Here is a 17,261-nt window from a genome sequence, read left to right on the forward strand (position 1 = left end):
TTTGACGTTTGAAATGTCACTTATGTGGTATCATTGGATTCAGAAAATTATGCAGATTTCAGAAATGTAATAATATACAGGGTATTCCATTTGAAAATCGAAAGTTGGTATCACTTCCGGCGAAACCGGAAGTGGAAAAAATATCATCTGTTGATCAAAAAGTGCCGCTTATTATGTATATGGAATATCCCAAATTTCAATCAATTACCTTTAAAACTAATGGAGATACGGGGGGTGTACTATGATCCTGTTACACCTGGTATATACTATAACGTGCGAGGGGAGATTCTTTATTCAAAATCTTCTCATTTAATTTCCAACAATAAGACAGAGCTTATCATTTTTATCATTTTCTGTAATTGCATTTGGGTGAATTAAAATAGTAGTTAACTTTTAAGTGACTTTAGTTTGGAAAAAATCACCTAAATTTCCAAATTAGAGTCGCTTAAAAATTTGTATTTACGTTCAAAATGAAGATCAAAAAAAAAGTATCAAGAGGTAACAAGACATTTAACTATCTACATATAACTATCCTACAAAAGAACAAAATAAGTGAGTGGCGTATATATTTTTTTACAAACTTCAGTTATTAGTTTGTGAGAAGGAAAATGACTTTGTTAGTGTCCTTTAAAAAAACTTTCTGTAATTCTACTAAAACATACGAGGTCATGCTAAAATTTCTTGTACTATGCTTTATTTAATAATCCCATTATTACTTTTTCTTTCTTTCTTTTTTCAACTAATAAATTCTGTCTTTTGTATAATTTATATTTGTCATGGAAGTATGCAGACATAAATTCTCCTTTGTAACTGTATTCTACATCACATTCATGTCCATCAGTCAGTCCCTCTTTAGCACCAAATGTTTTCTCAAATCTTTGTCATGTATTCAATTTTGTCATATTTGCTACACACTAGTTTTTTCCTCTTCTGTCAGATGTGTTTTGGCGGTCTGGAAAATAAATTAATCTAGCCATTAATGTAAAACCTCTGCACCGTTTAAAGCTTCTAATAACTTACTCCCTTCTCATATTCATCATTGAATATCTTTCGACGAATCTGACATACCATGAAATATTTCTATGCCTTCTGATCTTGCTTCAGATTTTCGATTTAATAACTTTAGCATTCGCTTTTCACTAGCTACCCCGCAATTTTCATTTATCATCAAATTAGCCATCATCTGCATCAATGTAGCTACATCATTTCTAAATTTAATAGCCTCTCACCGATACTCTCAGCTTGGCTCTCCATACTTGTTCCTTATTGTTAATAAAGTTCTGACTGACTTCAGCTGACTAAAACACCTACTTAGCCCACTTACTCAACTAACAACTCAAGCTATATCTTATTGGATTTTCCTTTTCACAGAAAATTCACTCGAATCCCACTTCTGAGGTATTATCTTCCGAGCAATAAATGTCTTTTTTGGTTTACTTTATGTATTTGGGTAACGTGAATTCTGTTTATAAATAAAATATGACTAATACTGCTAATAATCAAAGCAACTTTTCGTTCGTTTTTCTGTTTTCATCGGCGATCTTAACAAACTGTCCAGTACTAATTCAAAAGAACTTTTTTATTGTGTGACAGCTTACAAAATAAATTATACGATACATTTAACGACGCAATTCCTGCCTCAACGAAAAAATATAAAATGTAGTTCGCGAATACAAAGGATATTTCCTGACACTTTATCTAGCTTTTTATAAGAGGATGCTTGAAAAACACAAGACACTTGAAAGTCGGGTTTTGTCTTATGCCACGTTCAAGCCCTCACCTTGTATCTAAGTACCTCTCTTTAACTGAATTTTGGTCAATCAAAAGTAAGTTAAAAAAGTTCTTAATTAAATTATGACCCAAAGATTGATTATTATAACCCATTTTCATAATCAAATTGTATTTAATACTAAAATAAATTTCAAAATAATGAACTTAGACGTAATGCGATGTCTTGATCTTTAGAAATAGTAATGCTGTTATAAGTAGCTGTAAGTCGATTGTTCATTTCAATGCAACGAACTGTGCAGTGCAATGTCAAAGGTATATGGAATAATTACCAGTATAAGGCAATATGTGTTCATGACAAAGTGTTTATATTACGCCTTTGTTTTTATGTTGTATTAAAAATTTGTATCATTTTGCTTCGAGCTTCCAAAGTTACGAGCTTTGGAAGAATATATTATTATAAAACAAGACCATACTTATTATTAATTATAAAGGATGTAAAAAGTAATTTTGATAGAAAACATAGTGTTTTAAGATCATTAATTGATCCAGTCTTTCTAAATTTTTCGATTAATCTTTTCACGGTTGATGAAGTTAAATCCGACCATATTTTGTACGAGAATTGCGAACTTTAACTGCCAAAGCGACCTTACGCCATTGGACTTTTTCCTGTGGGGATTCGTAATGTCCAAAATCTATTCTACTTAAATGAACAGGTGAATTAAATGAATTCCTGAATTAAAGGCAGACATTCTGAGAATTATCAACGAAATTCAGCCGTAGATATGCGAAAGCGTCGAGTATGTCAAATGAGTCGCTGAGGTCCTCTTTCATATTTAATGGCAAAGTCTGCCCTTTAAAAATATGTAAAAACTTTTTAATTAATAAAATATTCTTTCATATGAAATCCTGCATTTTTTTTGGTACACCCTTCATTAGAATTGCACAAGCACCACTATCAGAAAAGGCTTCAAATATTATAGATATCATTATTACTCAAAAACTGAGGTAGAGTAGAGGTAAGCAGAGGCCGATTTCTTAAAGCTGTCTGTTACTTACTGCAGGAAGAAACTTATCACACTTATCTATCTATAAGATAATGAAATTTTTCTTGCTTTTTTTCTTTCTCTTTATTTTTTTTTGTTGTTATCTAATAATTAATATTGGAATTTGTTAGTATCCACCCTGTAGATAAAAATGTAATAATTACTGTTGGGTCTAAGCGGCAAAAGGTTTTCGCCAATTAAAAAACTTTTTTTTTGATTTGAGAGAGAATATACGATACTAAAATCAGGAATCAGAAACGAAAGTTTTATTTCCAAGTAAACTACAGCACAGTACAACTTTTCGTGTGCGTCTGGTTTAACAGTGAACTTCGATACAGCTTTAAATTAAATGATTTGGCCCCGTCTCAAACATATTAAAATGATTTATTAGGCAGTATTGACAAACAACGTTCAGGTTTTATTAAAGGTTTTACATCTTTACAATTGGTTGTTTAATGCGTCTGGCGTAGTAAAATGTATAAGAGCTATTATAAAAAGTATCCAACTTGATTAGCATTCATAAATATGCATTTATAATGTACGTAAGAAAATGTGAACATTTTACGAGTCCCAAAATAGAATATGCTTTAAATAAAGTAGTTTCTAAATGGGAATTGCCACATAATTCTTAAATACTATTAGCAAAATATACGGGTGTACGTATATAAATAATTTTAAATATGTTATGCAGAAAGTTTCCAAAAGATATTTTAGTTTTTAAAGATGTATATTGCGCACATGTACTTTATATATGCGCGAGTTTCGAATTTATGATCTTGTGAATGTTATAATGTTTAAATACGTGCAATTAATTGCTAACGCGCTTACGTTTTGCAAAATATGCATTGGGTTAAAGTCAATGAACATGTTAATTTTGAAATGTGTCTTACTCTATACATATTATTTTTTAATAAAATATTTAAGATTTGTTTTGTGAATGTAAATGAGGAAACCATAAATATGTTCCATGGCAGGCTTGAAATAATTCATTGTGGCGGGTCAGTAAATAAATCAAAATACTGTGCAAACTATCAAATAATGTATGTATCTGTAATTGAATTACATAAGAGAAAAAGCTCTGAATGAGAAAAAAAAACAAGTTTGGTTTTTATCTCCGAAATGCAATGTTTAATTTTTTTTTAAATATTTCATTGCGATTCAGACCCGTAAACACATGGGTTGGCCACTTGTGATAAAAATATTGCCGAATTTTTTTCGTCTCTTGGAAAATGCAAGTTTTGAGGGTTAATGGTAATCAAAAAAATGATTACTTTTGAAAAATTTTGCTAGACATGCTTTTCGAGTCATACCAATTGTTACCAAGGATAACACACTAAACAAAGCTGTGATGTCCATCTTCACAGGCAAATAAATGTTACTAAACGTCAAAGTTTTTCAAGACAATTGCAATGCATTTTTTTACTACATATTTATCATGTAGTACTTATAATACAAACTAATTAATGTACGTAAGTATTAATATTTTGTATTTAGAAACACTGATTCGTATGTGAATGTATCAAAATTTTTTAGATGTGTTATCATTGGTAATAATTTTATTTCAGTTGATACATATTCCAGTTTTACTAGAAAACTTTTTTTATCAGTAACAGTTTTTAAATGCAATATTTTTTTTAAATACCATCACTCATGTCATGATTCAGGGCTTGTATTTTCCAAGAGAAAAAAATCTTTCTTTTTGGTAAGGTGGCTATGAAAATGTAGGTTTAGCAACCCAATTTTTTGTGAGTTTGTGTAAAAATGAGTCATCAAAGCCAAAAACACGCACCAATTAAATTTAGTATTGACACTTGAAGTGCTTTAGAAGATATTTAAGAAAAACTATTGTCAACAGGTTATCTTTAAACTATTGAACTTTTTATTTTGCACCTTATCAACATATCAGCATTGAAAAGCGCCAATACCGGAAAACACGATTAGGTTAATATAACGATATGGATTTATGTTATGTGGTGATGACTACAGTAACATTAGCGAACCAATCTTAACCAAGTATTGATTTTCTATTCAAGATTGCATTGCCAGTCAATAAAGTGAATGATGCACCGGCGATATATAAAATTTTGAAAGGTGCAGTAAGGGGTGCAATATTGATGAGTGAGTGAGCTTGAAATCATGTTCAGTGCAGACTTGGTGTCTATAACACATTTATTTTTATGTTGTTGCAGGAGTGTCCCGAGGGTGTAGTTCACGAAGATAGTTTTAAGGAGATTTATTCCAAGTTTTTTCCACACGGAAGTAAGTATTATAGGCTAGAAAATATTCGTTATTGTAGTTTCATAGACATTGATATTTACGTGGAATAATAGTGTCGATTACTATTTAGAAATTACAATCATAAATTACCAGAACTTCTAGGCTAGGTTGACGCAGCTTCTAAACAAATTCTAATATTAACATCACTGATTATTGTATTTTATATTTTAAAATGGTATTTCAAGAAAATATTGTGACTTGCTGTTCATGTTGGAACAGCTGTAAGGCACAGAAAGTCGGCTTTGGCTTCATCCATAACATACTGTCAAATCTATGGCTTTGGCCATGGAGATTACATAAGGAGCACGAACTTCATGTAAACAAATATCTTACCAAATTAGAGGGAGCTAGTCTCCCATATGCACCGAAATAATAGAGGGGAGATAAAGAAAGCGGCAATTTGAATTAAACATCAATCATGCTCAATAAATAACGAAAATATGTGGGTGTACAAGGAACAGTAGCAATCCTAGCGGTAAAAACTTTAAATAATTTCTACTATTTTCCCGTATGAGTTCGTGCTCCTTGTCCACGGTCCGTAAAGAGACGGTCGCCGCATAAGTCAATCAGCCAATAAAAAACAAATACGTCACCAAATACCTCAGTTTATCTTCATTCAACCGTCATCTCTTTCTAACTCATTGCATTTCCCATAAGAAAATAAAAGGCAAATTTAAAATTGTCACGTTTCTTGTACCACGCTCCTTTTAACATAAAATAATAAATTTAATCAGTTATGATTATGGTTAATTAACAGGTATTTTGAGTCTAAAATGTTACCTTTATATACAAACTGAACCTTTACATTGGAATGTGGAAATAAAAGGATGAAATGTGAAATTGTCTTGAATACACATCACGATCGGTCACCATTTTTGACGTTTGGTTACATAATTAACCTAAAATTTGTGTTAATTTTTTTTATAGATATCTATTAATACCCATAAACTCTAATAAAATGAAGAGAGGAAGTGAATATATAAACAATTTAGACCTATCTTAATATTCTCTTGGCTCCAAAATAAAAACTGTGTACACTTTATATGATGTTATTGTATCTGCTTTTGTCTTTAGTTAAATTTCAAATAACTTACCAAAGTACTTTATAATAGGCTGCAACATAATTTATTTTTGTACTTACCAACTACAGTTTTACAGTTGATGTTCCGAATTAAACAATTCATAAGTTTTTACAAGTAAACTATACAGTAGTTTTTAGCTTTGAAAGAGTTTTTTTCGGTGTTCGGAGTTAAATGGACTATGAAGGAATAAAAGGAAAGGAGGAATAGGAAAAGTTAATCGCACAGAACTTTTGATATAACATTTAATTTTAAGAAAAATTGTCAAGTTTACAAAAATATTAAAATCACATTTCGATTAATTAATTAATTAATTAAGTATCTAGATGCTTTATTTAAGGCTGTGCAAAATTTTTAAAATTAGAAAAAATTTTTCAACATTTTTTCAAAAAATTATTTTGCGAAAACTATTAAACCGATTTTAATGAAATTTGGTGTGTTGTTTCATTATACTATAAAGTTTTTAAACATAAAATATTGTAAGTTTGTAAATAGGTCAGATGGTATTTCAGCTAGGTCAGAATCATTTTGGGAATTTTTAATATTTTTTAGTAAATTTCGTACTCTGCATAGTCTGGCTCTGCAATATATCGGTCGTCGGAGAGGTGTTTGGATTGGACATCGGAGCGAAATTTGAATTCCTCTCGCGGTCTTGAATATTTCAAAGTGGTAAAGAATTATATACAGTGTGCTCTTCTACTTCTGTTTTCAGAATATCAGTAATACATACGTGATAATACACACGTTGGCATGTGCGCCTACTTACAAATAATTGAGATTGTCTGAACAATTTGATTAAGATTTAATTAAGGATCATTGGCTACATTTAGAAATATGTTGAAGTTTATTCTAAAAATAAGCATGCGAGTTATAATTAAGAAGATATTTGCTTTATTTTGTCTTCCAAAAAGAAATACAGCATCAAATATCGTGCCGACTTCTAGCCTTTCGATTTTAAAGGAAGTAACGGATCAGATTGCAATTTATATTTACTTCATATAATGCAAAATGTATGGTCATGTAACATGGGTTGGAAATTATATAACTCTCACCTTATGTGTCCCCAATTTATTGACATTATATTCACATTGAGTTCAAATTATTTTGTTCATCAAAAAATCCACAACTTTAACCTTTTTACTTATACGTCTTCACTGCTCGTGAACAAAAGCTGTAAGATATTTAAAAGCTTTAAGGGTTAGACCGTAAAGACTGTACGACTTGTTAAATTAAATTAAATTTTATTTTTAATTTTGGGCTACCCTCTGATACCACTAAGTAAGTTCTGTGCATATGTTGAATTTCCCCCTATGCATTATGCAGATTGTCTTATGGACCGAAGGTCTGTTCCAACAGGAGTCAGGAATTGGTTCCGAACCGTTCGAAATGTTCATCCAACTAATTCTTGCGATATATTCACTGAAGACACATTTAGAACTTAGCTGGCCAAACATTTCAAACGGTTTGGAACCAATCCCTGACTGTTGATGGAACAGACCTCGAGCGGTCAGGTCAGAATTAGAATTTTCCGTCTGCGCTCTGGTTGGTCGAATAAGCGGAGAGCGAATTACTTGCCAAACTGTCCAAGTTACATAATTATTTAAAAGTGTTTAAAATAATTCTAATTGAAATTACTACCAGTTATGTATAATATTTATTACAGAAATGAAACTACATAAGACGTTTTGTTATTGTTCAGATGTTTACACATGATTTCTATATCACGGCATGCCTATGAAATGAACTCTTAATTATAGTAATCCTAAGAAACCACTTTGACGTTTCCATTCAACGCATTCTGTTATTAACGGTACCAGTTACCAGTAATTCCAGCTGTCGATTGATAATAATCGTTACTGAAGTGGTAGGCGTGGCAATTTTTTTATTCGAAGAATTGAAGCCGAAGACAATTTTCTAAACTATTTATATTTAAGAAAATATATGACATTATATCTCCAGTATAATTTATACTACTAAATGTGATTGTCTTTTTAAAACGGCATGCCTTCTGTAAATATGTGGGTGATAAATATGTCTGATTAACATCATATTGGACATTCACATGTAAAAGGACGTGATCGATGTGAGGGGAACAACTGCGTTGCTGCCAGTTTGCCACGTTTTTCAGATATAACAGGAAACTTATTTTTTTTTTAATGGAACGGCTTGTATAATTTTACTGTTTTGGATTGCTTTCTTATGATATTAAGTGGTATTAACATTGACGGATCTTTCTATAACAGTAAGGGAAAAGTATGTAATAAGCCTAATATGTTTAAAAACACTGAGTTGCCCTGCAAATAGTAATATATATTTTTGTATATAATATATATACACTGTTTTAACTATTAGACCTATTAGAAACTTCATAGCATATATAAACTTCATATAAAATGTGTGGCATTTAAATTAATAAAATTTTCTGTAATATCTGAAAAAGTATCAATAACGCAATCAGAACTGCCATATGTTTTTGCCTCTGGATGTCAAATATACCATCTTCGTCTTCTTCTTCTACTAGTGGTTGGTTTTAATCAAGTCCCATAGTACCACGACCATATCAGGTCTATCGTGCGTCCCACTACTGAGTCCTATTCAGCAATTATTTTGTCCTTTTTACGTCCAAACGCTTCCTTGCCGAGACTTCTCTCAGTTCCGTGGGTTTCCAGAAGCGTAATTCTACTACGTGCAGATCCTAGGCACTCGCCCAGGATATGCAGAGAGGTTTCGTCCGACGAGTCACCTTCTAGGCAAACCAAACTGTCTATGAAGTTTTAGTTTGTATAGATGTTTCCTTAACGTGACAGTGTCCCGTTACAAGTCCCGTCATTTTCCTGAGCCGAATTTTATTCAAGTTCAGCAACTCATTGGTTCTTTCCTTCAGGGGATACTCTATAAGTTCCTTCGCATGGCTTTGCCCTGGCCTTTAAGTCATGTATTTCTTGTGTTATAACTCAGTCCATTTGGCCAGAGCCCCCTGACCACACTGGGAGATGTGCCACAAGGGCTGCGGGCCAATGAACCGATCCCTTCCTAGTAAATTCATCCGCTTTCTCGTTTCCGTTAATCCCAACATAGTCTAACTGCATTAGTGGTAGCCAGTTCAGTTAGCATTTGGAAACATTCCCACAAAAGTTTTCAGCTTATCTGTGTAAATACCCATCAATCACATATAAAAAATATGGGGGTATATAAATAAACAAACCACCGTTTACAACAGATAAATGCATGTTAAAAGGAAAATTAGTTTATTTTAAATTATGAAATTTGCATCTTAGTATACAGGGTGTCCGGAAATACCGTTCGAATAATTCTAGGGGTGATTCTACATGTTAAACTATGGAGAAAAGTTCATATGAACATAGGTCCGCAAATGCATCATAAGGTTGCTATGGCGATTCAAAGATTGCACCGGGATATAGGTTTTATTTTATATCTCTGGAACCGTTTCAGATAGCCATCTGAATTTTGGCATATGAATTGCCTTTAATAGTAGGTACTTTTCAGTGTTTTTACTAAATTATTATTTTAATCAGGGGCGTACCGACAGGGGAGGCCTCGATTTAATTTGTTCACATTTTTATTAAACGTCATATTTTTGCAGTTTTCTTTAGAGACTGAAGAAAATAGTGCATGCATGGTCGCCCAATAATAAAAATTTCTACATCAAAGTAGGCTTATGTCGGTGCTAAGTTGAAAATGGAAAAAGGTCAAATTACTGTAGTTACGGTAAACGAATTTGACATAAGATTTAAAAATAAAGTTTATTCGATTATTATTGTGTTAATAACAGTGTAATTGAAAAAAATCATTGTTCTCGTCTTTCAAAAAATGCTGGAATACTCTTTTGCTGAAATGGCCGACATGCACTTCATGTATGGCAAAGCAAACGGTTGTGCTTTGGAAGTTCGGAGGTTGTACTAAGAAACTTTTCCAAATCACCAGCTTCCTTTTGATAAACTGTACAGCAGTTTTCATCAGAGATTAAGAGAAACTGGTAATTTTACGCCAAATAAGAGATATTGTGGACGAAACCGTACTACCCGAACGGCGCAGACAGAGGAAATTGTTCTACAACAGATTGAAGCTAATCCAGGTAGTAGCACCAGAAGAATTTCAGTACAAACGAATATTCCCAAAAGTGTTGTATGGGAAATTTTACACGAGGAACTTTTGTATCCATACCATTTGCAAAGAATTCAAGCGCTAAAACCTCGGGATTTTTTGCCTAGAGTGGAGTTTTGTCAGTGGATGCAGATGAAATGCCATCAGGACCGTCATTTCCTCGATAAAGTCTTGTTTACAGACGAGGCAGGATTTACGCGTGAAGGAGTGGTAAATTTTCATAACAATCATATTTGGTCAGATGAAAATCCTCACGCGATTTTCGAAGCTCGATTCCAAGATAAGTTTTCCATTAATGTTTGGGCAGGTATTATAGGAAATAGGTTACTAGGACCATATGTTATGCCGCATCGTTTAGATGGGCCCGCATACTTACATTTTCTACAAAACACTTTACCAGTTTTGCTCGAAGATTTGCCTTATGGATTAAGATTAGAAACATTTTTTATGCACGATGGGGCTCCAGCTCCAGTTTATTAGTTCGACAATATCTAAATCAGACTTATCCAGATCGGTGGATTGGACGAGGTGGACCCGTAGCTTGGCCTCCCCGTTCGCCGGATCTTAATCCGTTAGACTATTTTCTGTGGGGTTATTTAAAACACTTGTACAACAACTGGAACAAAGAGTCATTCATTGTTGCCAAGAAATACGGAATATGCAAGGTGTTTTTCAACAAGTTAAACGTTCAATGAGAAATCGTTTAGCCAGTTGCATTGAAATGAATGGACATCACTTCCAACATTTGCTGTAACTAAAGAAGTAACATTCAGGTTTAATAATAAGTCACTAGAATTATTTGTTTCTGTATTGTTCCCTGTTTTTTTTTAATTATAAATCTGTTTTCCATTTACCATTTCTCTATTTCTATTTCTTAATAAGAAGTGGATCTTATTTGTGGAAGGGCGAAATGGGCGGTGACTATTAGACGCCTTCATTATAGCCATTTTCCTCTATCGCACGGATTTCTATGACTTTCTTTATCGCTCTCACGTAACGGCCGATGAACCATGGAGACTTTCCGACCCTGTATTAAATTTGAATAAGCAGATATGTGTACTTATTCGAAAAACTAAAAGCAGAAAATATGAAAGAGCACAAATAAATGAATATATTAGGTATGTAGTTAATACTATTTTAAAAGTTAACAGAGCAGGTAAATCACTATTTCCTAGAAACAAATACATTAAGTAATATATTTACTACAACTAAAATATTATATACACTTATATAACTTTATACGATAAGTTATACGACATTGCCTTGACTGATTTCAGCTGAAATTAGCTTAGGTATTTCAAAAAACATTAATGATTTTAATTTCATAATAATCATTACGAGTATACAGGTTCGGAAAGTCCCCATGGTACAACGACCGTTACGTGAAAGCGACAAAGTAAATCATAGAAATCCGTGCGATAGACAAGGATGGTTACATTGAAGACGTTTCATAATCTGAATAGTCTCTCCCACTTCTAACCCGAAACGGGCGGTAACTATTCAAATTATGAAATGTCTTCACTGTAGCCATGCTTGTCTATCGCACGGATTTCATTACTTTACTTTGTCCCTCTCATGTAAAGGCAGATGGACCATGTGGATTTTCCAGCCCCGTATATGCACTTTGGAAATGCTTAAAAGACGACTGATTAATGCCACCTTTCTTTTAATATTTAATGATATGCTCGTGCATATTTCTATGTGAATATGTATATAAGGAATAAGATTTTTATATATAGCTACTTTGTAGCAAATAGAAACTGCTATATGTACTTCCATGTTTATACGAGTGTGACTGTATTTGATAGAAATTTAGAGTTATGTTTAATAATAACGTTTTATACGTACCTAGATGTTTCCTCTAAAAAAACGCATTTGTATTAAGAATACATTTAATTTGCGTATACGATGTACTAACAGAAGAAAATTAGTTCAAAATTGAGATTGTCAAGATTATGTGAAGATGTGTTTATAGGTACGAAATAAATTTATTCAAGATCTTTTTCTGTCTATTTATCCTTAAATCCAAAAAATTTAATAAAGATTGATTACTGACGGTAGTATTTCTACAAATATGTGTTTTTAGTAGAGAATTAGGATAAATAAAGCTCCAAAGACCCGCAATGTAATAGAAATCACAATATAAACTTCTAATTAATAATAATTAATTCTTCTCATTAAAGCAAATAAAAAATAAGATTCAGATCTAAATTTTGTGCAGTGCGGTTTCCTCATAGTAATTTCCTGGCTATATGTAAAATACTAACAAAATATGCTATTGAAATTAGAAGGGATTTGAAGATTTAACTGAAACAAATTCTGTTTCACGTGAAGAGAAACTGCTTTTGCAATTAGGATAGACCACTTCTGACTAAAACTTTTAGTTTTCAATTTTTTTTCAGTGAATTTAAATTTGACTATCGTTAAAGGTTAATGACCGATTGGCTTGTATATTTATTATTTAAATAATCACGGCGATCTACGTCGATCAACTTGAAAATTGGTGTTGCAACATTGGGATGCCAAGGGCAAAGTTTAAAAGTAGGGCATTTGCTTCCTCTTTGAGAGAAAACTACAAAAATAAGCCACCATTTACACTCCTTTGTGTGCTTGTCATCGTTTTAACATCTTACACATTACAAAGCGTTTTTCTTTGAGCTTAGTTTTAGTTGTTTAAATCCAGGGTACAGGAGAATATTATTACTACTAATTAACTAAAGCATTTTGTTAATTTAATTTGACAAAAAGGTTGTAAGCTTACATTACATCAGTACATTAAATCAATCAAATAAAAACATTTCGGGAAATAATATTACTCTTACTTTTTTATTTAGTTTGTCATTTGACAAAGAATCATTTTTGAAAAAGTGTAACTTCAGTTACATTTTGATTCAATAAATTCAATTAATAAATAAATTATATTCAGGCGCAAAATTATAAGTGGCTACTTTCGCTGATGGTTATATCTATTACTGATTTTATTCCAACGTTATTCTTCATGAAAGGATTGTAAACACTCGCCCCTTTTTATGTTCACGGAAGGTGAAGGTGCAACGGGTTTCCGCTATAAATTTTAATACTCCCGATGAAGTATTGATTTAATTGTCACGCATGCAACTTCATTTTATCATCGCTATAAATAAAGAATAACCTATTTCATAGAAAATTGTCATGTTTATTGCAATATTCCTAGTTTATGGTGTGTAACAACATCACGCATATAATATATTGTATACACTTATCCACAACTGTTTGAATAATCTGAATATAGGTATACCATTTTATCATTAGCAGCGGAAATTTTTCTGAAATACTGATATTTAGGTCATAATTACGTATAAAAGACAAACATATCAGAATAATTTAAGCGTGGAAATATCAAAGGAGATAAGTGACAAAAATAGGTTCACTTTCCTTGCTGTCGCAGCAGCAACAGCGTATTGGTCCATCGAAAAAATGTATTTCTTAGCTCCATGTAACAAAGTTAAATTAAAAAAATATTTTTTGTGTATCATAAAATTCAGTTTTATGAACTCATTCCAGACAAAAATTGTCACCTTAAATAAATTAATTTGCGCAAATTCTCATTCTCAGAACATGCAACATGGCTGATATTACAAAAGTCGAAGAAAGTAAAAATAAGTAAATAATTAATTATTTATTGTTTTATTAATACTATTATCGCATTTTTAGGTATTATTAAGCTAATTCAACAAAATCTTGTCAAATACATAGGCCAGTCAATAGAGGTTTTGTTTGTGACAAAAATACTAGCAGCAAACGGACTGTGCCATCATATAAAAGGCAGTCTATAGATATATGCTTATCTGTTTCCTACTCCAATTTACTATTTTTTAATTTTTTATAAACATTTTTATGCAAAAAACGAATTTTTTAAAGATTTTTGCTTATAAAACCTAAACTAACGAAGCAATCTGAATGCTATAATGAGATAATTTGTAGAGAATCGATATATGAATAAAACGAGAGGTCGATCGATCCTATCGGATAATTAGAAACTGGGAAAACCCGGAAAAAACGGAAAATTTAGCATTTTCTTTAAAAATTCATTACACCGCCATTTTTAAGTTGTAGAACTGACCCTGTGCACAAAAATACAAATATTAAAATATAAATTATATGTACTTTAAGTGTGCACAAAGCTGATGTTGTCGGACCATTAGTTTTGGCACAATTGCAATTTGAATTTTTTGGAGCACTATTTTGCAAAGTATCTGGATGCGTTGGAGGTGGTCAGATTTAAATTCTTCAGCCGGATTTTAAAAGTAGAAGTTTAATACTACAAAACGTATATTCTAATTTTCCGATAAAATAGGTGAAAAATTCCTCCAAACATGCTCAAAAACGGTCTAGTAGTGGGGGAAGATCGGGAGATGAAGGTCAGTGGATATATAGGTATACAGTTTTAAATATTGTTAGTTATAATCTAGTTTTCATTGTATTCTGTTTCAAAGAATACACATTTAGGCATCCTTGAATACCGTCAAGGACATTTTATTACATTTTGTAAGTTGTTTATGAACGAATTTACATTTCGTATGTATAGCATTCAGATTGCTGAAAAAATAATGGTAAATTGAAATAGGAAATATATAAGCATATATATCTACAGACTGTATTTTATATGATGACACAGTTCGTTTGCTACTAACAATTTTGTCATAAAATCACTGATTTAATGCTCTATCGATTGGCCTAACAGCTCTTGTATATAAAAAATCTAGGTATACAGAATATATCCAACCGTACAGACAAGATTATTTGAATTAGATTAATACCTTTATAATAGAGACAAAAATTGCAGAGCTAATAATAAAGTACAAATTTTGCTATTTTAAAAAATAGTCATCAAAATAGTAATCACAATTTCATTAGATTTAACAAAGAATTTTACTTTTTAAATCCAAAATCAAAGTGAAGTTCACAACGTACCACTAATAAATATTCCAAACAACGTTATTAACATTTTTTTCTTAAAACTCTCGTCCTCATTCCACTACTTTCATAATAACTTCAATATACGTACAGTTAGCAGATATTGATTGTTTTTCAAATACGTTCCACGTGATTTGCATCTCGATAATGATGAAAATATCAATAAATGAGATCATCTCAAATATATTTTAGTAGCGTTAAATCACACATTTTGCCAAAAAAAGATGAAAACGCCGTTCTTCTCGTGGGTAAATAAATTATCTATGAGCTGCCTAAATAAATATTCTCTCTGTTATTAATTTCAATTTTTACTTATCTCTTCATAGCAACACATGAATTTTATTGAAGACGTTATGCGTCAAATAAAATAACTTTATTTTATGGGATGGTAAAAAACAAGTGAAAATTTACACAAATATCCCGCTTTTTAGCTGTTATAAGATAAATCATAATAAGTTTGGAAATCATTCAAAAGCGGACAAATCTTCCTACATATTGTATATTTTTATTTAATTAAGATCAGAAACCTTTTTTTATAAAATAAATCTGCGCTGTAAAAAAATTTCACTTAAATTCACTCAGTTTTATTCAATAATGTATCAATTTCTATCCACACCCAATTGAGTGAAATTTTCACTCTATTAGTCTGAGTACATTTACGAGTGAAACTGGAACTGAGTGAATTTTACTCAAATCCGAGTAATAGTTAACTTTTTCTCTAATATGATTTAAATTGAACTGTTATTGAATAATTTTGTACTATAAAAATTTCCAAGGGGGTGGCGCCCCAGAGCCCCCCCTCACCACCTGCCCCTGCTTCCATTTCATTGATATCTGAAGTGGTTTTTTTAGAAACATTATTTTAGGTCTCGATTAAAGGAATTAGTTAACAGGTGAGACGAATAGATTGCCATAACCTATATTGTACGTTACAGATACGTAAGTATAGGTAACAATTTAACTATCAGTTTATTTAACTAAATATTAATTGAGACCTAATATATTATTGTTTTTAATTATTGTATTCAAACCACTACATTTAAACATAATTTTCACCAAAATAACCGGATTAACGCTTGTCCAAAACTACACGCCATACACCACGTCTGGAGATGACCTAATGAGAACAATGGGAATAGACAAAGACAACGCACGACAACCATAGAATGGGGTGGGTGCCTTAATAATGAGTTATTTTACCCCGATTTAGCTACAGGTGCACCAAATACCAGTTTATCTGTAGAATTTATTTAACGGGTAAAATTATATTTGAGTGACTCAGTTTTAGTTCAAATGAGAAAAATTATCGCAATGCTCAATATTGAGTGAAAATGTCCTCAATAATTTTACTCAATGGGATTTAAATTTTGTTAGACGTTTAGATAAAAAAATTATTAAATTTTTATTAGGTAAAAATTAAATAAATATATCTACGTATTATATTTGAGTGACTCAGTTTTAGTTCAAATGAGAAAAATGATCGAAATGCTCAATATTGAGTGAAAATGTACTCAATAATTTTACTCAATGGGATTTAAATTTTGTTAGACGTTTAGATAAAAAAATTATTAAATTTTTATTAGGTAAAAATTAAATAAATATATCAACGTTTTTTTGTGCCATAAAATATTTTGAGAAATTTTATCAGGAGATAAAGGTTTGTCATTGTAAATATTATCTAATACCTAATAAGACAATAATCATGATGCGAAACTATCAAATTACTTTGAAAATCAACTACTAGAAATATTATACATATATACATACAGGGTATATTAGCGACGTTGCTACCTTTAGGAATTTGTCTCGATAAAATAAATAATAATAATAATAATAATAATAATAATAATTAATTCGTAAAAACATTAACATTTACAATGACAATGTAAGAGCGAAATGGTGTCACAACAGTTTCCCTAAGTTAGTTTAAACAGTGTTCCAAATATTCAGTTACATTGTAGGGCTCAATATTTAACAAAAATTGTTTAATATGTTTTTTGAATAAATTTACACTCTGTATCTGTTTAAGTGACGCTGGTAAACAATTGAA

At 31.4% G+C, this 17,261-nt stretch overlaps 1 protein-coding gene across 1 annotated transcript in view; it reads left to right on the forward strand.

The window, feature by feature from the left end:
* LOC108911403 (Kv channel-interacting protein 1) overlaps positions 1-17,261 on the forward strand; it is a 162,994-nt gene that overhangs the window by 118,514 nt on the left and 27,219 nt on the right. Inside the window, exon 2 of the mRNA XM_018716335.2 lies at positions 4,964-5,033. Coding sequence (XP_018571851.1) covers positions 4,964-5,033 — 70 coding nt within the window. The remainder of the gene's footprint in view (positions 1-4,963; positions 5,034-17,261) is intronic.

This window comes from Anoplophora glabripennis, unplaced genomic scaffold (assembly GCF_000390285.2).
Source record: "Anoplophora glabripennis isolate ALB-LARVAE unplaced genomic scaffold, Agla_2.0 scaffold563, whole genome shotgun sequence".
NCBI lineage: Eukaryota > Metazoa > Arthropoda > Insecta > Coleoptera > Cerambycidae > Anoplophora > Anoplophora glabripennis.